At 46.7% G+C, this 25,000-nt stretch overlaps 1 protein-coding gene across 13 annotated transcripts in view; it reads right to left on the bottom strand.

Annotated features, from left to right (window-relative positions):
* ADGRB1 (adhesion G protein-coupled receptor B1) overlaps positions 1-25,000 on the bottom strand; it is a 255,238-nt gene that overhangs the window by 44,074 nt on the left and 186,164 nt on the right. For 7 of the 13 annotated variants that reach the window (XM_068672759.1, XM_068672757.1, XM_068672760.1 and 4 more), the window contains 5 exons: positions 19,369-19,472; positions 18,132-18,227; positions 12,161-12,263; positions 7,914-8,064; positions 4,104-4,173 (listed from right to left, as the gene is read on the bottom strand). In XM_068672759.1, the coding sequence (XP_068528860.1) occupies positions 4,104-4,173; positions 7,914-8,064; positions 12,161-12,263; positions 18,132-18,227; positions 19,369-19,472 (524 nt within the window). The remainder of the gene's footprint in view (positions 1-4,103; positions 4,174-7,913; positions 8,065-12,160; positions 12,264-18,131; positions 18,228-19,368; positions 19,473-25,000) is intronic. The other 6 variants (XM_068672764.1, XM_068672769.1, XM_068672762.1 and 3 more) reach the window with 1 other exon arrangement.

Genomic DNA, 25,000 nt, shown 5'->3' with positions numbered 1-25,000 from the left:
GGTCTCTTCTAGCCACAAAAGGAAGATGCAGCTTACCCCAAGAAAGGAGCTGGCAGCCCTATACTCATGAGGACACAGTGCAGGGATGGCTTTCTATGGGCTTTTTGAAGGCAAGTTCACACATCACTGAGCACCAGCCTCATCCTTTCTGACTGCCTGGCCTCCCTGTCACAGCTCGTAACCACTATGTTTCCTTCCAAAGCCATCAGAGGTAGTGGCTGACAGCAGGAGAGGAAAAAGCAGTTCTGGAGAAGGAGAACTGACAGCAAACTCCAGCAACACGTGAGTCTTGTGGAGATGCTTTTAACCTCATCCCTGAAAGGCACAGACATGTTTGCATGGTGTAACGAGGCTTCCCAGCACTTGCCAAGGGATCTCTCAAGAGATCTTTTAAATAACATCGCCAGTTGAAGGGAGGGAGGGAGCAGTTTAGCAATGCTCAACAACCATTTCCAAGCAGGGCTTCCCAAAATGATGTCAGCTCTTGCATCCGAGACCTCTTCACACCACATCTGATCCATCCGAGAGTCTGCTGTGGCAAAGCTGTGAAGTTGGAAGGCTTTGGTCTTGGTCCTGCAAAGAGCTGACTTTGAGCAGGACCTTCTGGACTATCCCCTACAGCTCTGCCTCTTCCAACTTGGTGTCCCAGTCCAGCCAGATAAAGGGTAATCCTTGTATCTCCAGCCTTCCCATGCACAAAGCAGCCTCTGAGCTCCCTGATTTACAGCTCAGAGACGTGGCCAAGCCTCTGACCACCACCAAGTCTCGGTGGGACAGACCCCCAGGCTGCTGCAGTTGCATGCCATCACACTACTACTACTGTTATGATCCAGAAACTGCAGGGTTGGAAGAAGTTTTGAAGGACACTGGGAAGTCCCTTGTGGTCTATCATGTCAGCTTTCATCCCCTGCATCACAGGGAGAGACACGTTGTGGTTAACATCTTGTGGTTCCTTCTGCAAGGTGGAAACTTTGTGCCTTGAAAGCCTGCCAACCCATCTGAAACACCCTGTGCATGCCCTATTCCAGCTAGACACAAAGCTAAAAGTGCCTCTGAGCTCCAGCTCCAAGCTTTGCAACCACCATAGGCAGCTTTGCTGTGGTCACAAACCAAAATCACCCTGGGACAAGCTGAGATCCAGGTCTATATTCTGTTTATATATATCCAGCATTAAACAGGGTTACATCTAGTTCCTGTCTGAACAGCCTCAAGGTTTGGAGGTCAGCTCTGAAATTCCTGGTACGTAATATTGACTTTCTTCTAGAGAAGAGGTACAACCAAGACCCACCTGCACATCAATAGAAGAGAGCTTTTGTGCCCCTTTAACAGGAAAGCAGGGACAAGTGTGACTGTACTGAGGTGTAGGGGCACCCTGTCTATCTTGGTCCACACCGATTTTTGCTTTGTGATCTAAAATGCACCAATTGAGTTGAGCAAGAACACTCAATCAGTGCCTGTAGGGTCACACACGCTTCCTGGGGTAGTGCTGGGCTCTAGTGCACACCTAAATTTGCTCAATTTACCTTTGGCTCTCGGTACAGCCAATGGCAGGAGTCATGAGGTGGTGGCAGAGCTACAAATGTCTGACCAAAGGCTGTTTCTCATGCTCGTGCTCTGCAAACTGTGACATTACTGACACAGCACGTCCCAGGAAGATTTTCCCAGTGGATTAGAGCTGGGAGCATGTGTCCAAATTCACTAAGTACCTCGTGAAACCGACAACCCCCTGCTGCAGACACATCTGATGTATCACAAGGGTTTTCAGAGGAGCTGGCTGGGGACAGGCAAGAGGGGAGCCTGAGCACTTGGGAAAGTGCCTCCCCAGTTTGGTTTGAATGGGAGCTGGCAGAAAGTGTGCACACGATGAATAGGTGCTTGCAGGGCAAAAGAAGGTCTAACAGTATGTACACCGCCAATATCGGGTAGTGGGAGATCTCAGCTTTCAGTTCTTTGATGCTTTTGAGACTGAGCATGATCCTTCCAAGCCAGAAAAAAAAAAAAAAAAAAAAAAAAAAAAACCACCACCACCAAAAAACCCTACCACAAATCACAACAACAACAACAAAAAAACCACAACCACAACCAGCACAACCTAATTAAGAGCCCTAGCACCAACATGTGCTCTCCATGAACTGTTGCCTCAATGACTTTGCTGGGACTCACCGGCTTTACCACCCACTGGGCTCCAGTGTGGAAGGGAATAAAAGGACTGGATGGGACCTGCCAGGGTGCAAAACCCCCCTGCTATTTCGGTGACAGGCACCCTGACAGCAGAGCTAAGAAATGGTGTCACAGGCAGCCAGTGAGGAGCTCCTGCATGTGAGGAGCGACGGAGATTTAAGGGCTGGAAGGAGACAGGGGATTAACAGCAAGAGCAGAGCTGCTCTGGTTAAGGACACCCTGGGAATGATGGAAAGTCAACGTGCTGCCTTGCTGGTGTGCCAAAATGAGAGCAAAGAGGGTGTCCAGCAGCATTTGTGGTGCCTTGATGCCCTTGTGCTGCAGGCTGGGAGGGCTTTGCCCTAGGGCAGGGAGATGTTGGCATGCATGGTTCAGGGCAGGGAGGCAGGGAAAGTTCATCTGCACAGTCCCTCCTTCCTCCCAAGGCTTGTGGGGTCAATATTCAATACAAAACTCTGTGGTGACATTTAAGCATTCACAGGGAAGAATCCACAAAGCTTTTTGCATCCATTCACAGCAGTCTATAAACGGGGAAGGAAGCAGAAATATTTAGAGCTTCCACCCATTACCCCAATGCCTCCTGATTAGGATTTGGTCTTAGGTGGAGGAGTGTCCTAGAAGCAGAATTTGGATTCACAGAAAAGCTAAAGGGCATCTGGGACCTGTGACACCTCTGAAAGCCAGGCTACTCTTCTGAGCCATTCAACAAGCACCGAGCCCTCACTAATAGGACAATCTGACTCTAAATCTCTCAAAAGCTGGGGCAGGGCAGTCTGGACAGGTACAGCACCTGTACACAGGCACCCAAAATGCAAAGAACTGGACAGCGAGGCTCTAGACAATGATGGGATGGGATAAGGAAAGGCCTGATCTATTGGTAGGTAAAATATCCTTTGACTGCCACTTTGCATAAAATTTCTAAACTATTTTTTCACAACACAGTGAAAAAAGTACTAATTTTTTAAAAGGTTGCACTAATGCTCAGCTCTGAGTGATTCCAGCCTTGCCTTAATGTTTTTTTTTTTTTTTTTCCCTCTCCACAGCTTAATTCTGTAATTTCTACCAACTTTCTTCCCCACTACAATAATATTAAAAAAAAAAAAAGTTTCATAAAGATAAATAATAATAAAGAAAAAGATTAAAAAAACACAACTTGGTTTTCATAAAAGTAAATACTGAACTGCTTCCAGTGGGGGATTCAGCAAACAAATTCAGATTGCTTTCAAAAACTTGGTTGGAAAAACTTATCCACATTTTGATGCCTAAAACTAAGCTGAGCTATTTGGAAAACCTGAGTCCAATCAAGCAATCCATTACATAGATAAACACAGAGGCTGTAATTTCATTTTTAGACATCCCAAACTTTAAATATTCCACATTTTGCTCTAAAAATAGATAAATAAATAAATAAATGCTATATTTATCTAAAGGTACTTAGATGAAAATAATGTAATATATGGAAGAATTAATCCCCCCATTCCCTGCGAAGCTGTTTTTAAAGGAGCACACAATACTTGCTCAGTACCTAGCCCTGGTGGTATTCCCGTAGGGATGCTTCAGAAGCAAATTCAGACAAAATCCACGTTGCTGACTGTGGCACTCTTATCCCCTGGTGAAAACGTCCCTCTTATTCAGACAAACTGAACTCAGAGGGCTGCTCCTGTTCACAAAACCAGTCCTCTCTCTGGGGACTTGGCTCTCCTAAGGTTTCCCCTGGGCATCTGGATGGGGAGGAGGGAAGCGCACAGCATCCCGATGAGCCGAGTGCTTGAGGATGCTCCTTCTGCTCTCATCACTCCTGCTTCTCTCTGCCACGGGCACTAATTCAGCTCCTACCTTTGCTCCTGCAGGTCACTGACTGCATTTTGACAAGGATAGAGGGTTAGACAGGAAGGAAAAGGAAGCAAAGCCTCAGTACTCACTAGTTTGCGGTGCCGTACCCCTTGGCTTTTGTAAACCCCACGGAAATGGCAACCACCAAGGCGGGGAGCCCTAAAGAGAAGAAAACATGAGAAAATTGGTCATTGCAGCACACGTGCAGGTCTGTACCAGCTCAGGCATATCATATACCCCGTTCCTCCCGGTGTTATTCTAACACCATCTGTCCAAGCCTGGCCCTTTGGCAGAGGCTGAATTCAGGACCTCCAGAGCCAAAAGCACGAGCCCTTGTTACCTCTGCTAATGAAGTGAGTGCCATCAGCTGTAATCAGCTCGCTTCCCGCTGTGGTCTCAGCAGTTGTGTGGGAAATGATAGCACTTTCAAATGCATAGCATCAATTCCTTTTATTTTTAGGGACATGGATATGCCAGTCTGTTTCCTGCAGGTGGGATATCCAGGCAGCACCCAACCCAACAGAGCTGGTAAGGCAGAGATTGAGACCTATGTTTGCTCTTAATATATGAACAACTTAGGTTCAAATCTCACCCCAAATGAGACAGAGAAGGTTATTGAGAAATGCTGGCCTGAAACTCCAAGAAATATCATTAAAAGCTTTGACATGGTTGGGTGTTTGAATGCCCAGGCACTTCTGAGCTAGAAAAAAGTTGTTGTATCCTGCTAATAGCCTTCTGTCCTATTCCTGCTTGATAAACTGCTCAAGAATCTACAGAGGAGATTGGGTACTTTTCTGATTCACTATCCCCAGCCCAGCTCTTCCCTTTCTCTATCAAAATCCCTGGATATTGGCTGGTAACATCTGGTTCCTCAGCCACCAAGGCCTCTGTGGGGCTTTTTATAGCCCTCCTCCTCACGTCATGCCACATTAAGCTGTCTCAATGCTAAAGACAGGCAAATCCCATTAGGAATTAGCAGGATCAGTAGCCAGCTGGGATTAGTGCTCCTTGACGAGACCCTAATTCCTGCGCCGTAGAGGTCACAGCAGGCAACTGTGGTTTGGAGGGCTGTCCAGACACAGCACCCAAACACTAACCCTGCTGGCAGTGTGCTCACTCGGCGGTAAAACCATCACATGGATGATTAACTGAAAGGGTCAGCAGCCAGCTGGGTGGTGTAGGGCCAAGCTGGCTGGAATATGAAGCATTTGAGTCATCAGATAGAGAAGTGTTTCTCTTCCCCTACAAAATTCCCAAGCACTGCTCATGTTTGAGCAGCCTGAACCAATGGGTAGGGGTTAAGGGATGTCCAGTGGGTTACGAGATGTGTCTTTTTTTTGGTTTTCATTTTAATTAACTCTTGCCCCTCTTACTGAACTTCCTTCATGCCTACAGACCAGGCATCCTGTCCATACCACCAGCACGGTGTTCAGTACAATGCCATTGGTGTGGCACCCCACAGCAAGCACCCCATGAAGACATCAGGGAAAGGGCTTTTTGGGGAGTCAATCATTGATGAGAGAGGCTCCGCTGGAAAGAGGAAAATTGGCTGAGACTCTGCCAAAAATAGCAGCGTGTTCTTTACAAAGTGCTTCTCCGGGACGTGACAATTATGCAGAAAGGCACATTTGGGCTGTGAACTTGTCAGCTTTCAGGGACTGGGTAGGAAGGAGCCCCAGCTTGTGCTGAAAATGGAGCTGTGCAAGCTGTGTTTGCTAGAGGAGGTAGCCACATCAAGGCAGCTGAGCCAACGAGCATAGCAATGAGGGCTGCTGAACTCCTCTGCCTTGAGAGAGAGGTAAAATGAATGCCTAACCACAGTTGCATGGGATTTGATTAAAAAGAAATAAATTCAAGCATTATCAAAACCTATTTTAATAGATTCTTGGCTATCCGAAAGAAATCTGCTTCTAACTGGCCTGTCCCTGTAGGCAACCACTCGTGCTACACAGTCAAAAAGCGAATGTTACACTCCTAACTCCACAAGAAACCTGGTTTGAAGAGTTTTATTCTGCCAGGCCAGCAGGAGAACTGTGTCATGCGATCAGCACATCCCATTTAAAAAAGGTCATTTGATAAAAATGACTACCAAGAGCCACAACTGTTAAAAAAAAATTGCAGACCCACTCAGAGCCTCAGCCAGGGTGACATTAAAAATCCATTTGAAGCCCCGACATGATCCTATGAGGACTAACCAAATTATTCCTTCTTTACTGGGACTAGATGTTCTGATGGAATTGTTTCTAGGGAACAATTTGCCCATCTAAATAACTTAAAATTGTTCTAATTGCTAAAACTCTTTGCTGGAAAGACGAAGTTGCTTCCCCGAGAGGAGAAGAGAAAAACTGGGAATAAATCTCAGTGCTGATGAAAACCACGGCGGCTTCAATGAGCTACAGCTGCCAGCAGCTGAGAACTTGGCAGAGATCTAGAACGAGGGCTTAGAAAAATGTTAATAAGCAAAGGGGGGAAAGGGGGAGAATCAGCTCATGAATTGTGCTAATTATTTCAGATTATGCTCTTTAAAACATATTTTCAGCCTCTTCCCTCTTAGAGGCGCCATTAATCCCAGCTGAAGCCAAGCAGGATGCTAAATATCTGGAATTCCCTTGCTGCCTTAACAGGCAAGAGTGTTCTTCACTTCGTGTCCTAACCTATTCCAAATGTTATTATGCATCATTTATCAGCCACTGCTTCCTAGCCCAGGAATAACTACATTTCACTAACACTGCAAATTATGCTTCTACACATGTAGGCTACTTTTTAAAAAAATCTGTACAGATTACAATTGTGGATGTCACTCGTCCAAAATTCCCTTGACTAACACTCCCATCTGTCCCAGCGCATATAAATCAGAATGAAAAAAAAATCCTTTTTATCACCTAACGAAGCTATCAGTCTCTTGCATCTGATGTGCCTGATGCTCCTTGTGTCACATCGTTTGTTCTTGAACACATGCACCAACCCCAAAAGCACACACAGCCCATGCTTTTCACGTCTGTGCTTTCGGGTTTGGGTTCCATGCCAGCCTTCTCTTTCAGTCCCACAGTTTATTTTGTTTCCTAGGCAAAAGCCAGGGGTGAAAACTTCACGGGATGCAGGTGCTGCAAGGAGGACGGCCCCTGATGTGCCAACATAAATCACATCAGGGCCCTTGGTAAGTGTTGCTAATATCTTGCCTGGGGTGAAATGCTTGACTCCAGCAGTAAAACGAGCCCTTAATACAGGAGCTCAGTGCTTTCTCTCTCTTTTTTTTTCTCTCTCTCTCTTTTTTTTTTCTCCTGCTTGCTTTTGAGCAACTTTTTGTTCAGTCACTGCTTTCCAGCACAAGCTTGTCGTCGCTTTGAAAGCCCAGGTTACAGGCTTGCGTTTGTTTTCTCCTACAGAATGCATCATTTAAGGTTAATAAATTAAACATACAGAAGAGGCAGAGGGAGGAAAATTAGTTACAAGCATCTGCACCGGTCTCAGAGTTTATTTGTCTATGCAAGGCCCTGCTGCCATGGAGACAGGATTTCAGAGCTCGCTTCTCCCCGGGTTGCACACGGAAGGAGGCAGAGAGAGGGAAATAAGAGAGAGAAAGCAAAAGAGACCCAATGGCAGGAGAAATCCCTCCGTATGCCCTTTGGACACACAGCCCCCTCCCAGCTCATCTCTCTTGTGTCACCCTGGGCCGGATGGGGCAGCAGGTTGGACTCAGTTTTTACCATCTCAGCTTTGCTCATTTTTAACCATCCCAGCCCTTCTGGACACCCCCAGAGGTGTCAAGCCCCTTGTGCCGAGCCTTCTGCAGAGCATCGGTCCTTCTGCTGGCCTGGACCCTCTCTGCTCTGCATCCCAGGATGGGAAAATGCTTTTTTTTTTTTTCTTCTCTCCCCTGTGGGACCCATGATCCTCACCCCATCCGAGGCACAAGAAGCGCTTGCGGATGATGCGGTTCCGTAACCGGCCCGTCACGGCCATGTAGGACTGCCAGGCCTCGGTCAGCACCCAGCAGAAAGAGGAGAGGAAGAAGAAGTGCAAGAAAGCCGCCACCAGCGTGCATATCACCTGGAGAGAGGAGGAAAGGAGGACACGTGAGAGGAGAGAGGAGAGCGGCAGGCAGAGGAGGGCTGCTTCCAAACCAGGCTCTGGAAGGAAAGGTCACAGGGATCAGCAAAAGAAAGGACATTTCGGGAGGAGGGAGCGTCCCCCTCGAGCTTTGACCTAGCTTGGGCTTGAAGCATTTGCCTTAAATTGAAGCACTGCTCAGAAACTGGTTGCTCTTAAGCATGAGCTCCAAGCCCGTGGTTAACTATTTTATAGGATCACAGAATATCCCGAGTTGGAAGGGACCCATGAGAATCATTGAGTCCAACCTCTGGCTCCACACAGGACCACCCAAAAATCACACCGTGTGTCTGAGAGCATTGTCCAGACATTTCTTGAACTCCATCAGGCTCGGTGCAGTGCCCACGTCCTTGGGGAGCCTGTCCCAGTGCCCAACCACCTCTGGGTGCAGAACCTTTCCCTAACCCCCAGCCTGACCCTCCCCTGTCCCAGCTCCGTGCCCTATTTTATTGAACTCTTGGCCCATAGTGGTGCTGTTTGCCCTTAGCAAGACACATTCATTTTCCAGTGAGGAAACCCCCAATGCTTTCAGAGAGGATGAAGCAGTTATTAAGGTTTGCACAGCACCGTGTCAGTGGTGCTTGGCAGTAATGGACTCAGAGGAAGGCAAATCCGAGGAGTCCCTGCCAGGTAGGATGACTCTTTGCAGAGCAAATATATTGAGCTGGGTAAAACCCTGGCTGCTAGGGGCTGGGAAGGACTCTGAGCATGAGAGGTGTTGAGCTGTCCAACAGCACATAACTACTAGCAGAGAGGAAAAAACAAAAAGCAAAGAAAAATTGTAATGAAATAACATTAAAAGAAATTTCATAACCGTGTGCTCTACCACTCGGCAGGGAAATCTCTCGGAGGAAATGCAGGGAGCTCAGTCCATTTAAACTTAAACCGGGGAAAGCACCAGCGAATGCATTATGGAGAACAACCCTGTAGTGCTGGGGAGATGGGCTGGAAAGCTGACAAGCTCGTCTTTGTTTTTTAACGCAGCAAAGCCAAATCGTTCGCCGGCACAAATCGGTGCCGCTCTGTTAACTCTGCCAGAGCCGTGCTTCGTTTTCACCATCGGAGAATGAGAACCCTTCAATGAACGTGAAACCAATGGAAATAAACTCCCAAGGAGAAGGGAGAGCAAACAGAATTTAATAAAAGTGACTCTGGATGGAAAAATATTGGCTTAAGGCATTGAGGGCAGATGGGGAAGGGGGGTTACAGCAAAGAATTTCTCTGCTTTGAGTTATATCAGGAAAAATGGACTTTGGGTTTATGGTCACTGAACCTAACCTTTCTTTCATCCACCAGCATCTTTCAGCACAGAGCTCTTGTGCACATCTTTTATCACGATTTTATCGGATTGCTCTCGATCCGTACTGTCAGAGCCAGGAGTTGTCAGAGGCTGGGAATAAAAGTCAGGCTGTGAGCTCATGGAGACAGGGACTGCCTTCTTATTCCATGTTTGTGTTTGACACGGAAACCATTGGTATTCTGCCTACAAATGGATTCTGGATGACAGCTCTGTACAAATAAACCAGCACAATGTGATAATTTGAGTAATTTTCACATTTTAAAAGAATCCTTAAAATATGTCTGCTATTCATCAGCTTACAGACCTACCTAAAACAGCTACAAATGGGGTGCTTTCAGGAATGTATTTTGAGATATTTTTATTTTAGAACTTTTTTTTTTTTTAAGCTAATACCACAAATGAAACTGTCAGTTTTATTGTGCTGATTTTATTCTGCACCAGCACGTTTTTCTGCCCTCTTTGCCAGCAGTTTGGAGAGGAGAGAAAAGACCTCTCTGCCTTCCAATTCTCCACCTGGGAGATACATTTTCCAAGGGTTTTTACTCAAACAGGTAATTTTGAGGGAAAGGGGAGGAGAAGAGAGGAGGAGAATGCAACAAAAAATGCACATCTATGCTAATGATTGTGAATGGACCTCATTAAAAATCCATTAAGATCAACGAGCTGATTTTGCCCAGATTTGGGAATGATAAGGGAGTCTTCCCTCTTATTTTCCCAGTCCTCTGAGAGGAGATGTGGCTGTCAAGGCCATTAGTCCTTGTTTCTGTTGAAGAGGAGAAATCAGGTTCCTTGCAGCATGTAGCCTTTGAGATACAGTCAGTCCATGCAGCATTCATTTCTTTTGTATCACATTAGTGCTGACCGTCATTTTTTAGCCTTTTCCCTTTTATCTTCAAAAAGCTTAGCAAATCTAGGCATGGAGTCTTGCCTTTGAGGTTCCACGGATGGAAATGATGGGGGAATTTGGCGTTTCCCAGAAAACTATCACTGTAGAAATTCTCTCAGAGCAACTACGATTAGAAATCAATCACCAACATTTTAGGAAGCTCCATTATCAATAATTGAATGTGAATAAATTCCTAATTCACACTCCTTCATCTCTTCTCTCTATAGTTTTCTTTCCCTGTTCCCTGCCAGTGACTGTTTACTAGATGGCTGAGCGGAAACCCAAGAATAACCTTTCTATTTCGGGTGTTTCATGCATATGTATGTGCAAAGAGCTAAGCTGCCTCGTGCAACTGCAACCAGCTTTGAATCCCCACTAGCAGCTCTGATGAACATCCACAGCAACGTGAAAAGAAGCACAAGGGGCAACCTGGGCTCCCAGCTGTGCTCTGAGGGGGGTGGGAGAGGGTTGAAGGCATCCACCTCCAATCCTGGAGTGAAAAAGAAGAACTAAAGAGGAGGTCCAGCCATGATTGGCCTTGTTGAGCATCTCTTAGTGTTTCTTTCTATGAGAAGCTGCTCCTAGCACACACTTGGGGTTGCAAGAAAAGCAAAGCTGAGCTCACCTTTTCCCCACCTCTTGCCCCAAGAAAAGCATGGTGGCAAGGAAAGGCAGCTTTACTTTGCAAAGCTAGTTTCTGAAGGGTTTGATAGCAACAGGGCCATCTGGCTGCATCTCCCTACACTTTCCTACCCACATGTGGCTCAAGCAGTTGTAAAGCTTCCTTTAAAACACAACCCATCCCTGACCCCAAGGGCCTTCCATAGCAATGAGGCTTTGTGATTCATTAAAGCCTGGGGCTTCTCTGCAAAAACGCTTCCAAAAGTGACAGCATGCTGGCTGTCAAAGTAGCGACTCAAAAAAACAAAACTGGCTGGTCACTGTTTGCTGTTAATTAAAAACTTGATTCTGATTTCTGATTGCGATTTCAACAGCAGGATGAGCTGGAAGACATTTCTGGCCTCAGTTTCCTGCACAGAGTAGTTCGGCTGGTTGAAGCATTTGGGGAGGGAGGAAGATGTACGACAGGAAAATATTCATGACGAGCAGCGACTGGGTACACCAGCTGCCAGCAGAGAAAGTGCTTTAGCTGGAGAAAAGTCATCCAGGCAACACAACACCTCTCCATCTGGATCTCTGATGCAATGAGGCATGTACCCAGCCATCATTGTACAGGGCTTGAAAAACCACATCTACCTCTTGCCTTCCCTGCTGGAGCAGCACCGAGACCTGCAGCAAGTCCCTCAGGGTCCCAGAGGCCCAGCGATGTGCACAGGGCACCTGGTGACACTTCCCAACCCCAAAGAAAGGTGTTCTTGGTGGCTGCATTGCTTAACATCTGCTGAGCGCTTTAAGCTTGGAGCATAAAAATTGCTGGAGAATTAAATGTAACGCTGAGATGCTGAGTATTTTCCTCTTTTTTTTTTTTCTTTTTCTTTTTCTTTTTTTTTTTCCCCTTGCTCAATCTGTCTTTCTTTGTCATTTTTGGAAAATAAAAACAGTGAAAGCCTTGCAAATAGCCACGTTTCTTCAGCGCGCCATGTGCCAACTACTCTAGGCAGATATTCAAAAATATCACATTGGTTTTAATCAAAGCCCTGAGGATGCTGACAAATTATCAAAGAGTGAGCGGGAGAGAAAATTGAAATCTGCCATTTAGTTGTGTCTTTGACACGTCGCTAATTAACAGATGGGGGAAAAAATGAGGAAGTGCTGCCTGGATGGATTGCTTCTGTGCTAAAGCAGGGGAAAAGCAAACAAACCACCCAACAAACCAACGCATCTCCTACCTTGTTCCGGGTCTGGGTCTGTCCGATCAGGATGAGAGCGTTGGAGGAGATGATGGAGAGGCAGAAGTTGATGAGAATGACGGAGCGCTCTGAGCGGATGTACCTGCAGGAAGAGAAGAGAGGGAGGGAGATCCACCCCGTTACACCTTGCGGGAAGCTACCTCGAAAGGCATCAACCAGATGCAGGTTGCATGGGGCCAGGCTCTACTCAAGGCCATGGCAAGAGATTGCCCCCTTCCTGCAGATCTTGTGCGTTAAATGGAGCAGAACAAGGGGGAAAAGAGGAGGAGAGCTCGGCGTGGTGCTCAGCCCACAGGTCTCGCAATCCTCCCCATCAGTGCTGGAGGCATGAGCATGAGTCAACAAAGTAGGGGCCAGCCTGGTCCCTAGCCTGAACCCCTCCTAAACCAGGTCTGAGTGCTGTTAAGTCTTCTTCAGCTCAGCTTACTGGGAAGGGGACTTGAAAAGGAGCTTAAAAGAAAGCATACACGCAACACATGGCAAGAGTCCCAAATAAGAAGAGCCACAAGCATGCTGGCGATGGAAGCAGGTTACAAAAGCATGCACCTTCACAACAAACTGTTTGCCATTCAGCATTCCCCTTGTTTAACCTAACAGTGCAACCAAAAGCGAGAAGGATTTGTGGCTTTTTTTTGGTTCGTTTTCCCCAGGTGGAGAGGTTTAGCACTTCCCAAAACTAGGCCAAATATGTCGCTGTGGCCTTGGGTCCGGGACATTAGGGATCCAAGCAAGGAAGCCTTCTGCACCTTGCAGGAGCGAGCCACTTGTCACTTCTGATTTGCACGGTGCAGCGCGGTGTCAGCTCGCTGCTCAAGTACGTGCGTGACAATTCATTCCACCGACTGGCTACAGAGGAAGATTTCTTGGAAGGCACTTTTATGTACCTAATAAAATTAAAAGGCAATTGCAAAAGCGCAAGTCTTCAAGGATTAACTCAGGACCTGACCACACCAATCGCACACACGTGAATAATCCCAGTGATTCAGCCTGCATGCCGGATGACTAAAGAGTAGAAACTAATGTCTCTAGAAATTAGAAACAGATCTGTTAACCAGACAGCTCATCCCTGGAGGCTAATGCAGGATTATTTCCTATATTCCGGCACATCAACTATTTATATTGATAATTTAATTTTGTTAATTAATTTCAGCAGGAGTCAGTCAGCCACGCTATTTGGCTAGCATGGGATGTACTGCAGGTCTGTGCTGTGCCAGGGGGGATCCATGCTTCAGATCAACTGGAGGCTGCGAAGCTTTGCTTTTCACTTCCACCTGAGTTTGCCCTCCAGATAAGCAGGAAGGTTGAGGATCCACTTTCCTGGATATAAAAAGTCACTGGTTTAGCCTGAACTTACATCGGCTCTGATGGAAACCTTGTCTGTGGGTAGTTCTTCCTCAACACTCACCCCAGCCCTGTAACACACTCCAAAATTTAGGCTTCCAACTCAGCTAGAAATTGGGTTTGCTGCCTGCAAAACAAAACTTGGACTCCTTTCACAGCCCATCTGATCCCAGATCGTCCCATTTCATTGGGCTCAATATGATGCTGTGGGGATGGGAGGTACCAAGGCATCAATCTACCTAGGCTTTGATCATGCAAAGCAAAACAAGACCCAAGCTCAAGTCTAGAGCCATCAGCTTCTGGGAGACAGAAATGGAGATCTGGACTCTGTCCTGGTAGGAACAGATGTGGTAAGTCTGTGTAGGAACACTGTGGTTTAGCTGGTGTTAGTGTGCACTTAGGAAGTCTCTCCTGGTTAAAAATAAAAGGTAAGAAAGGAGTTGAGTGTAAGTGTAGTTGGTATGTGAATGGAAGGGGTTAGAAAGCAGCTGTTTTCAGACTTTTTACTCCCTAAGAAGCTTTTCCTTTCTCCATGCTTCCCTTCAACCACCAAAAGCCTTCCCTGCTGTCCAGATCCCTGAACCTCCAAACAACGAGGTGTGAGTTGGTGCCATGTAGAAGCACAATATCAGAATAAGTTAGGCTGAAAGAAAACCTCTGGAGTTCAATCTTCTGCCCAAAGCAGGGCTAATTTCTAAGTCCTGTCAGGTTTCTCAGAGCCTTGTCCAATCAAGTTTCAAAAATGTGGAAGAATGGAAATGCCACAGACTCTTTTGGGTAGTTTATTGCAGTGTTTAACCACTCTCATGGAGGATCAGGTCTCCTTAGATCCAGGTGGATACTTTCACACTTCAGCTGGTGATCCTAGATCTTTCACTACACACCTCTGGGAGTTGTTTGAGTCCTTTTTCTCTGTGCCTTCTCCCTAACAGCCTCCTCTTCTCCAAGCTAACCAAGCCTCATGTCCCAGGAGTGTTCATCTGTCTTTGCTGTAGCATTTCTTCAGCCCATATCTCCAGTTTACTGAAGTCCTGAATGATGGTGCTCCTCCTGTTTCAATACCATCCAAGAACCTGCCAAGGGGCCGTTTCCCCATCATCCAGGTTGTTAATGAAGATACAAAAGAGTACTGGTCCTAGAAGCAATCCCTGACAGAAGCTGCTAGTAACCTACTGCTGGTTAGGCTTCAAGCCTTTGACCATTGCCCTTTGATGACCACCATGAACTCCACCCAGCTTTTGATCTACCTTAGAGGCACCAACTCAGCCCACAATTCACAAGTCTGGCCTCTAGGATGCTATGGGAACCTGTGCCAAAAGCCTTGGTAAGTATAAAATGTACACCACCCACTTTTCCTCGCTGTCCATAAAACCAGTCATCCCACCGCAAAAGGAAAACGGGTACAAGCTGTCCTCAAAAAATACATGCTGTCTATTCCAAATCACTTCTTGTCCATCATTTTGCCTGGAAATAGGCTTTATAACGACTTGCTCTTCAACCTTCCCAGAGGCTGTAAAAAGGCTGACCACGCAGTAACTCTCTGGATCTTCCTTGCCCTTTTAAAAGATGGGTGTAACACTTCTTCCAACCTTCACAAACCTCCCTAGATGTTAGATAATGGGTCTACAATACCAGCCAGTTCCCTTGACACACTCCACGCATCCCATTTGGAGCCACGGACTTACAAATATCCACTGTATGGAAATGGTCTTCAGCTCCCTCTTCCTTGATGATGGAGAGCACTTTTTCCCCAGGTTCTGCCTCTAGATACGGGAAACTGGGTGCCTGGTGGTTAACCTTGCCAGCAGACCAAGACGAAGATTGATGTTTTCTGTGTCCTCCACCATTAGGATAAGTGTCCCATTTATCGTGTCCCTGAGCCATCCTTTAGTGCCAACGTACCTACAGAAACCCTTCTTCATGCCTTGCATGTCCCTTACCAGGTTCAAATCCAGCTGAGGTCCGACCTCCCTAGTTCAATCCTGTAGCCTGACCCAACAGCCAAATATTTTCAGGCTGCCACACTTGCTCTTTTTCCTTGCATCTCCTCTTCTCCAGCCCAGGGACACTCCACAGGAAGAAATCAGCATCACTGTAAGGCTACTTTGCAAAAGAGGTTAGGAACTTGGAACAGAGAGGGAAAAATCACAGGTCTCGATGGGTTTAGCCAGAGGAGAGAGCTCAGTAAAGGCAGAGCTGCTGCAGAGTGCTGTCTCACCACCCCCTGGCAGCTACATGGGCTCTGCCTACATATCCCAAATATGTTGTACACAGCCACCAAAGCTGGGAAAAACTCATTGCAAACGTAGGGAGCTTCTGCTCCGGCCCGGGTCTTGTGGGATGTGGGGAAGCCCCGTACAAACCGAGACAGATGGAGAACGTGGGAAAACCCTGCAGTCTCTCCCTCTCTGTCCCTATTCTGCTCCTTTCCTCTCTGCAAACACTGACTCACCGCTGCTTCTCACGGTGCATACACATGTCCTTCTCCCCGCACTCCCTTACTCATTCCTGCTACTCCCACCGGGGCCACCTCGGCATCTCCAGCAGCAGCAGAGCTTCTGGATCGAAAGAGAGCGTTAAAAGCCCCTCGAGAGCTCACTAACGACCGCTAAATCAATCCTTGGCCTCAACAGGCAGGCAGAGAAAAAAGCTCACGGGGCTCTCTCTTGGTGATACGGCGTTTGGGAAGTGCTGCCAGCAAGGAAGGTCTGCAGGGTCCCATGTGCTGGCAGCAGCTGTAAGGGTTGTTCAATAGCAGCATCGATCCCCATGCCGTGCGAAGGGCACTCTGACTCCAGAGGCTGTTGAACCGCTGTTTCCATCTCGTCCAGGGATGGAAAAGCCACTGGGGTTCTTCTGAAGCATCACCAGGTCAAGGAGATGCTTGAAGGAATGGTACAGAGCTAATTTGAAACACAGTACCAAGTCTTTTCACCCACTCTGATCCATGAGCAGTTCTTCTTCTCCACATATTTTTCATTTTCAATCAGCTTTTGAGTGGGAAGATCTTGTTTTTCTCTGATCTCCCCTCTTTCCCACGCAGGTGGTGGTGAACATGGTCCCCATGTAGATCGTGGCTCCAGCTGTGACCTAGGACAACCACTGCCAGGAGGTACCGAGGTCACCCCACTCCTATGTCCTAAGTATCACTGACCCCTCTGCCACAGCTGCTGATAAAGCCAGAAATTTCCCACCTGTAGCAGCTATTTCGCAGCCATCTGGCTACTGGCAACTGGAGTGAGGCCACCAACAGGCCACCAGCAGCCATCAGACAGAAACGAGAGTGAAGGGAGGCCGTGCCAAGCTGGCCGCATCCAAGTGAGGGCTTGCAGCAAGAAGCTCATGCCGGTTACGCCGATGGCTGAGTAGATGTCACTAAAAAACATCTTTTAGTTGGGGTTTTCAATGGGACACGGGGGGCAAATTCATTTCCTCTCTGATCCCGAAGTGGGGATTGCCTTCCTTTTACTCTGCCCCGGATCCTGATCCTTTACCATGTTCCTTTTCCCTTTTATTTTTTTTTCCCTTTCTTTCTTTCTGCTTCCTATGTATAAACAAATCCTAGCTGGGCAAAATTCTGGGAAAGTCTCCAGACTGTCAGCCTCAGTGAGCCTATTCATCACAAGAGGTTCATGCTCAAGCTGAGCCCATGTATGCCTGCTCCAGATGCCTTTGTCCAGAGCTCTGAATGGGAAATTTCCTAGCCAAAGCTCCCCAGAAGAGCTGAGCTCTGCTGACTACACTCCACAGAAGACCAAGCAGACAGGGCACGAGGATTTTCTCCCCTGCACAGAATAAAATAAGACTGCTTTGATACATCTGCCGTATTTTAGCAGCTGGAGTAATACTGACAATCCCACTTCTAAGCAATCCCCCAGCTGTTGTCTGGCAGACTGTCTAACATCTAGGGCAAAATGAAGTGAAAGCCAGGAGAATGTTGGATATGATGTTCCTGAGACCATTATTAGAACAGCACATTCATGTCCAGCAGCTATGCCTAAAATAAAAAGGACACACAGAGTGCTCAGGGCTCAGCCACGGGAATGCTGTGAAGTTTAGAGAACATGAAAACATGATCTACAGATAAGAAATGAAACAAACTCAGCGCACCAAAGAGAAATTTTAGAGATCACTCGATCATGCTTTACAAATATTTACACAAAGAGACTGAGGATAGAGAGCCCTTTAATCAAGATATATCTGGTCTCAGGATCACTTGGAAATGCATGTCCATCCCTTGCTAAATCAGAAATGCCCTTTCAAGCCCCCCCATAAACGTGTCCCCCCGTTCGTGCTGAACTTGATCGTTTTGGGCATGGGTATAACGCCAAGGCTGCAATTAGATATTAAAAAGGGAAGGCAATTAACTTTCCTGGCCTCAATAACAGTAAATATTGAGGGGCAGGCTCCTGGAAGAAAACATAGCGTGTTACTCGAAATGACTCCATCATGCTCCAAACTGATTTAACCTCATGTCTGAACTTAGGTTTCAGATCCTGAACTCAGTTCTAAGAGGAAAGAGAGGGTGAGGCACCAACACCTGCCCTTCACTCCTCTCTCCTAACTTTCCACTTGATCCTGACACCAGTGACACCAGTAAGTCACCTACCAGCGCTGCCCAGTGCTGCCCAGCCTGAGGAAAAGCAGGAGAGGACAAGGACTTGAGCAGATCCAATGATACCCCAGGCACGGAAAAACCTGAGTTCTAGATAAACGTTATCATGATCAGTCTTCAGCTCAGAGCACTCACCATAATTAACCAGCCACTATGCACTGTCACAGTATTAACAAAAAGGTGCATTTTTTGCTCATTTTTTACTCCCTTCTCTCTTTCCTCTAACAACGGGTAGAAAAAGTTAGTTCATAACTCGAACATGAATTGACCCTTTCCTCCCTACTTAGAGGTGTCATTGGACAAGGTAAGAGCCTCAGACTAATCCCTTCTCACAAAGGGTCACAAGCAGTGTATTCCCTGTAGCCACTCCATTTCAATTTCAGGGGTGCTCACCTGGTTCTCATTTTCCTTATTTTGTTTATTTTAGAGTCAAGAAGCTCTCAACATGATAGTTTGGGAAAGGCAAGGGTCTCCATAATAAGCTCAGCCCTTGTGTGATGAAGTACATGGGGAGAATCTATGCAAATCTTGGGTTCTTGTGCTTGCAAGAGTCCACCAGCACGTATCTCACAGGGGCATGGGCCAACGTGGACCTTTGTTTGATACATCTCGACCACAAAATCAAGCCAGCCTCTATAATCAGTGCAATTTAAGGTTGCACCCGACCTGCTTATAGCTGTACAGGAGCTCCCTGAAATGGGATGTAGCGAGGAATCCCAGCTGAAGCTAAAGGCAGGACATAACTACGAGATTGGAGAATTATTTAGCCTGCTAGATTTAACATCCTTAAGCTCCTGAAAAGTGCTGTCAGTTCTTCAGACCAGACTTTTTCGTAACAGATCATGGATGTTTTGGTGGTACCAAAGACCAGTCCACGATGCCTTGAAGCAACCTGTTTGCCAGGAGGCAGCATGTGTCCACCTCTCTGCAAACGAGGTTTCCTGGGGTGTATAAAGGCATCAGAAACAGCACACAGCTTTTCAAAATGAACAGTGAGACTACATGGGGTCGTGGCACTCATTTCACTGTGCTAATTTCTCTGGCACGAAAAGCAAAGAGTGATGCCAACTAAGCCACCGTGATGACTTTTTGCTGGACCCACTCATTACAAAGGGGCTCTTCCTCAGGCACCAGGCACTCAAAACAGGACAGAAAAACCTCCAGGATCCATGTAGGTCAAGAGACAGTTACTTTCCCCAACAAGAAGAGAAGAAGAGAATGAAAGCCATACCTCCAAACAGAGACATAAATGATAATCAACAGCAAAAGTGTCAGCGAAGATACTCCACAGCCTACAATTAACGTGACAGAAGGGACCAGCACCTTTTCCATGTTCTGAAAGAGAGAAAGTAAGACATTAAAACAAAAACTAATAAAAATAAATGAATAAAAATAATTAAAAAAAAAAAAAGATGCTGAGAAGATGCTAACAGCTCGATTTCACAGCAAGGACTTTCCTCCTAATTGTCTGCAACTCACCTGACCTTCACATCGCACTACCTACACAAATAAAGAGGAGAGAGGACCAGGATCTATTTTTGGGTGACCCAACCTTTGTTTGAACCCGATTCTGCTCCCACATGCACCTGTGTTAAGTCTGGAGTGACATCTGATATCTGTAGCCAGGGAGGGGTGTAAAAGCACAGGTTACAAGAGGAGGATTGGGCCCTTTGTATCCAGTGCAAAGATAATTAATGAGGCAGAAGCAGGAGGCACTGCCCACACTCGAACGATTACAAATGAGCTCTTCTGGGAACGGCTGATGCTGAAGCTTGGAGGATGAAAAGAAGGTGAAAATCTTCCACTGACTACAAACATCCATCTGGCAAGGGAGGAGAGGAGGAAAGGAAAGGAAAAACACGCTGTCTACTCCCCCCAGAGACCCAGCATCCAGTCACACCATCCATCACTTCACCACCCTTACACTACCAGGCATCTCTTAGTGTGCAGGGGACTTCTGAAAATGCTGCTGTGCAACAGTTCTCCTTCTCTGTCTGAACACAAAGGATCTGCTGCCATCAGTCCTTGCAACATCAAAAACAAATATACAGGTGCTGTAATTCTCCTAACCTAGTTCTCTGAATCCCTGGCACATTTCTCATCTCCACACCAGTGATTTCTGCTGGCATGGAGGTGGAAGAACAGAGCCCCACCATGCAGCACGGGACCCTCTAAGTGAAGCGTTTTGCAGAGGTGTGGGAGCACAAACAAGATTGGCTCCGTACCAAGCCTTATTACTATGGCCAGGGAGATGAGATGGTTTCTGACATAGCAAAGGATTGGGATCTGAGCTAAATTATCCCAGCGGTTTGAAGAGCTTGAGAAGATCTTCCTCACTTGCTTATTTCACTTAAGGCCACCTCTTGCATTTTGCATCTCGCTGGGGGGAATTAATGAGGAACAAAGCTTTCAGCACCCTGCTGGAGAAACCCATGGGAGCTATGGGAAGGCTGGCACAAGAGCTTAAGGGATCTGAGGCAAAACTGAGTGATGAATTCAGAAGTTTGAACACCCAGCTGGGCATGTGTACCCAAAGGAGTACGGGCTTGTTGCAGGATTTTCACTTAGAGCTGATGGGGTACAGATGACTGCAGACTGGAAGCCAAGTGTGATGCTACCTCTCTGCAATATTCACACCCCACTGATCCTCTTAGCCCTGAAACATCACCTTACCAGGACTGTACAGCCTCGCTGAGCTTCCTTTGAGAAATGGGAGGCTTGGTACTCTCTGAATCAACAGCTGTTGGATACAGACCGAGGTTCTGGATGCTGAGCCTAATTCAGTTGGCTAAAATTATGGGATTGGATGTAAGACAATGCCTTAGTCCCTCTAATTATGAGCAATTGTGCATGAACAGCAAGAACATGGTGCAGAGCCTCCCCAATCCATCCAGCAAGGACCTGCATCTTCTTCCACCTAGAGCTTCCTGAAAAGGCTTCAGTTCACACACTGAGTTTTCCTATTATTTGGATCACTATGATTTGGATCGCTGAGATTTTTACCATCGACTGCTGGGACTCTATTCCCACTGTGGGAATTTACTCCTGCCAAATATTTGTGGAAAGTTAGAAGCAGGGTTTTTGAGAATTAGCTAAACACTGAGAGAAAGACATCTCAATGAAAATATGAATGCTTCCACTTATTTTCCATCAAAAAAGTTGAAAGTAGACACCTTCCAGATGGTTCTAGTGCTGAAATATTGTGTCCTGCTCCTTACAAATTGATGTGTGGAAGGGACCTTCTTTGGGAACTGAAGTCTGTGATTTAGTCAGGATATGGGAGAGAAATGCAATCCCCAGCACAAAGCCACAGCTTCTCTCTATGCCACCTCTACCTTGTTTCACCCTGCAGAAGCCCAGCCCTGCCTCAAAGACATAGGACTGCAAAAAATGGGAAGAGTTCTTCAGACATGGACTGCGCTCTGCTCACCCGCTCCAAGCTCCCTCCCAACCCCTTTCCTCTCCCTGCTCCTCCCTTTCAGCAACACGAGTTCACATCACACGACCAGTGGCCTGGGACGAGCATCGATTGTGACATTTGATTTAAGTAGGTCTCGTTTCACTGGCTTTTCATGGGCAACTGGATAAAAGTCAGGGAGGAGCTCCATTAAAGCAAAAAAACTCAACAGATAACTCATTTCTAAGCCATCTGAGAGCACCACGAGAAAAGGAGTTTGGATTTTAACAATGAGCAGACTTTGTCCCTATATTCACAACTCAATAACCCTAATTCTTTTCCACATCCTCTCCGACTTCCTCCAGCCCCAAAAACCTCAGGTTCTTTCCCCAATTGGAAGTTGGGCTGGTTGGTAATAGTTGGTGTCTTCCTCCCTCTAGAAGACCCCAATATTCTCCTCCTTCCTTTATCCTTTTGCCAATTTATCCTTTTATCCATAAGACCCCCAGGCACCAGAGGGACTCTTCCCAAGGAAGAGTCCAGGGATGGTTGGTCTGGCCCTATTGGTATCACAACAATGGGTAATTATAAAAAATACTGGCTGCAATAAGAGGAGGAGCAGACTTTTTGGGGAACAGGAGGTCCTAAAGGCTCAGGCCCATGTAGCTCAGGATCCTGCTTTCTTTCTTTTTTTTTTTTTTTTTTCATTATTAAGGTTTTTCTGTCTTCCCCATCTTCCTTTCCCCCTCCTACACTCCTTCCCTTTGGCAAATGAAGCATTGTTTGTTTTATTTCTCCTGACTAATTAAATCCCCTGACAGAAGGTGGTTGGATGCTGGAGGATCTGAGGCAAGCAAGGAAAAATTTCTTTGGAGGAGGAAGAGGGGAAACCAAAAGATTGGTTTAAAAGGAAATAGCAATACCACCAAAATGACAGCAAGGCTGTCATTCCCTGACACCGAAGCCAAGAGGGAAATTGTTTCCTTGAGAAGGCCAGGCAAGGAATGGGGTGTCACCTTGTCCTGCCTGGGCTGGAGATGGCACAAAGTGGCCCATCTCTGCCTCTTCTCCATCCCCTGTCTGCTGCCGGTGGCCTTGGGGAGCCTCCCAAAATGCAGGTGGGACTATGCCCCCTGTGGGCTGAAGGAAGACCTTTGCCTGGGCACAGCAAGACAGAGCTGGTGGTTATGAGTCGCAAGAGCCACCGTCCTGTCATCAGGCATGACAAGGGAGGAGAGGAGCAATCAATGACATCAGCGAGGATGGAAATAATGAGCACCACTGCCCAGGGCTGCTGGCTGCCCGGCCACAGCATCACCCTGCCTAGCAGGGCACAAGGACGCTCCTCTTCTTGACAATTTCCCTTGGCTTCCTTCTTCTCTTCCCTTTCCTTCTCTTCATTTCTCCTTTTCATTTTATTTATTTATTTTAACCTTCTCTCCTTTGTCTTCCTTTTCCCCTTACTTTGGCCATTTTCCATGAAACATTCCTGCCTTTTCTTCTCGCTCTCACTGCTTCTCCCTGGCTCTCCCCTGTTTGCATTCTCTCCATGTCTCCCTTTCCATCTTTTAGTTTCTGCATAACACCATGAAAAGTGACTTCATCTGAGCTGTGCCTGTTCCATTACCCTGCCCTGGCTCCAGGGTCAAAGAGGCTCCAATTAGAACAAAGTCAAAAATGGTATTTCTTAATGCCATGCTGTTTGCCTGAGACCTTACAAGCAAGCTGTTCTTTTTGCTTTTCCCATCTTTGATACCGAGCAAGGCTGAACAAAATCTTTACAGGCACAACAGCCTACTAATAAAATCACTGAAAAAAATAAACCATTTGTTTTTCTCCCAAATCAGCTGCAGACATGTGAGAATGGAGTTTGGGGCTTTGTTTTTGCAGATGTGTTTTGCTGCTCGGAATGGTCGCCTCGAGCCTGACTTCTCACACATTTTACATGAAAGCCTCATGAAATAAGAGAATTACAGAAGTACTGCTTGCAAGGGACATCTGGAGGTATCTAATCCAACTTATTGCTTGGAGCAGGACTCAGACTAACATTGGGTGAGGCTGGCTTTGTATAGATGATGCTGGGAAACCCTCAAAGACCGAAAGCCCCAGCACACTTCTGTTGACCATGCCAAGACTGTGCCACTCTTCCAGGGAAACATTTTTTCCTAATACCCCGCATTAATCTTACAGGCTATAGCTTGTGGCTCTTTTTCCTTGCTATATCATCAGGCACAAGCCAGAGGAGCTTGGTTTCATGAATTTTGCCATGGTACCCAGAGGCTGTGAACAGAGTGCCCCTCACTTTCCTCTTCACAAGACCAACTTCTCCCTCTCAAGTCATGAGCAGTGAGACTCGTTCAACTCTTCTATGAACAGACTGGACCCGATGGCATGCTGCACTCCAAAAACTGCTCGGAAACCTCTTCACTGTGCCAACAGACTAAAGGCTTTTCTCAGTTCCCCAGCAGTTTTTAAAGCCACTTTCTATTGATTTTGTTGCTGGTCGGACAACTCTTTTCAAAGCAGCGAGCTATCAAAGAGGTGGTAAAATTGCTGGAAAATACTGCTTTTACCAGTACTCATGAAAGCGAAGTGCTTTCTGAACAAGGGGGTGTATGTCAGTGCTGTAAGAAAACAACCTAGGAGGGGTGAATGACCGGAAGGGGGATGCACTCTTGTCATCGGTGAAAAAAAAATCCTGAAAATGTTTTTATCCCCACTTAGATTCTGGGTTTTTCATTCAGGCTCCGGCTCTTTGGGTTCTCCTGGCAGCATGCAGGCAACAAAAGCAGGTGTAAAGCTACGAGGAAGGTATAAAGCAATGCATCTCTGGTGTTATCTCCAGCTCCTGCTGCCCACCAGCCAAGCAATGATCACACCCAGACTCCCAACCAGCTGCAGGTCAAAATGAAACCTTCATTCATGGGCTGTGAACTGGGATCTGCCCTATTCCAGGCACCAAGGCACGCGTGGTTAGGTGCAGAAGCTCACCTGATAGACAGCAACTAGCTCCTTTTACTAGCTCCTTTTGTACCTGACCTTCATTCAATTTTACTTTAAGGCACCCTTTCCAAACAATTGCCTCATTCCAAAAATATAGGGGTGCCTGTATGTACCTATACATGTATATATAGGTATGTTTAAGGGGTTTGGTGAAGTACCAGCCATGTGCACCCCAGCACAACCACTGCACAAAATGGACAGCAGTTGTCCCAAAGGGCAGCAAGCCAGGTTATCCAGGTTATTCTTCTTTTAATACCTAAAGGGGGCTTATATAAAGGATGGAGAATGACTCTTTGTTCAGGACAAGGGGGAATGGTCCTAAACTAAAAGAGGATAGATTTAGACTAGACATTAGGAGGAAATTATTCACTGTGAGGGTGGTGAGGCACTGACACAGGTTGCCTAAAGAGGTTGTGGATGCCCCATCCCTGGAGGTGCTCAAAGCCAGGCTGGATGGGTCTTT

This window comes from Anas acuta, chromosome 2, assembly GCF_963932015.1.
Source record: "Anas acuta chromosome 2, bAnaAcu1.1, whole genome shotgun sequence".
NCBI classification, from domain to species: domain Eukaryota; kingdom Metazoa; phylum Chordata; class Aves; order Anseriformes; family Anatidae; genus Anas; species Anas acuta.
Note: the sequence above shows the minus strand (reverse complement) of the source record. Positions and strands in the feature narration are given on the sequence as shown.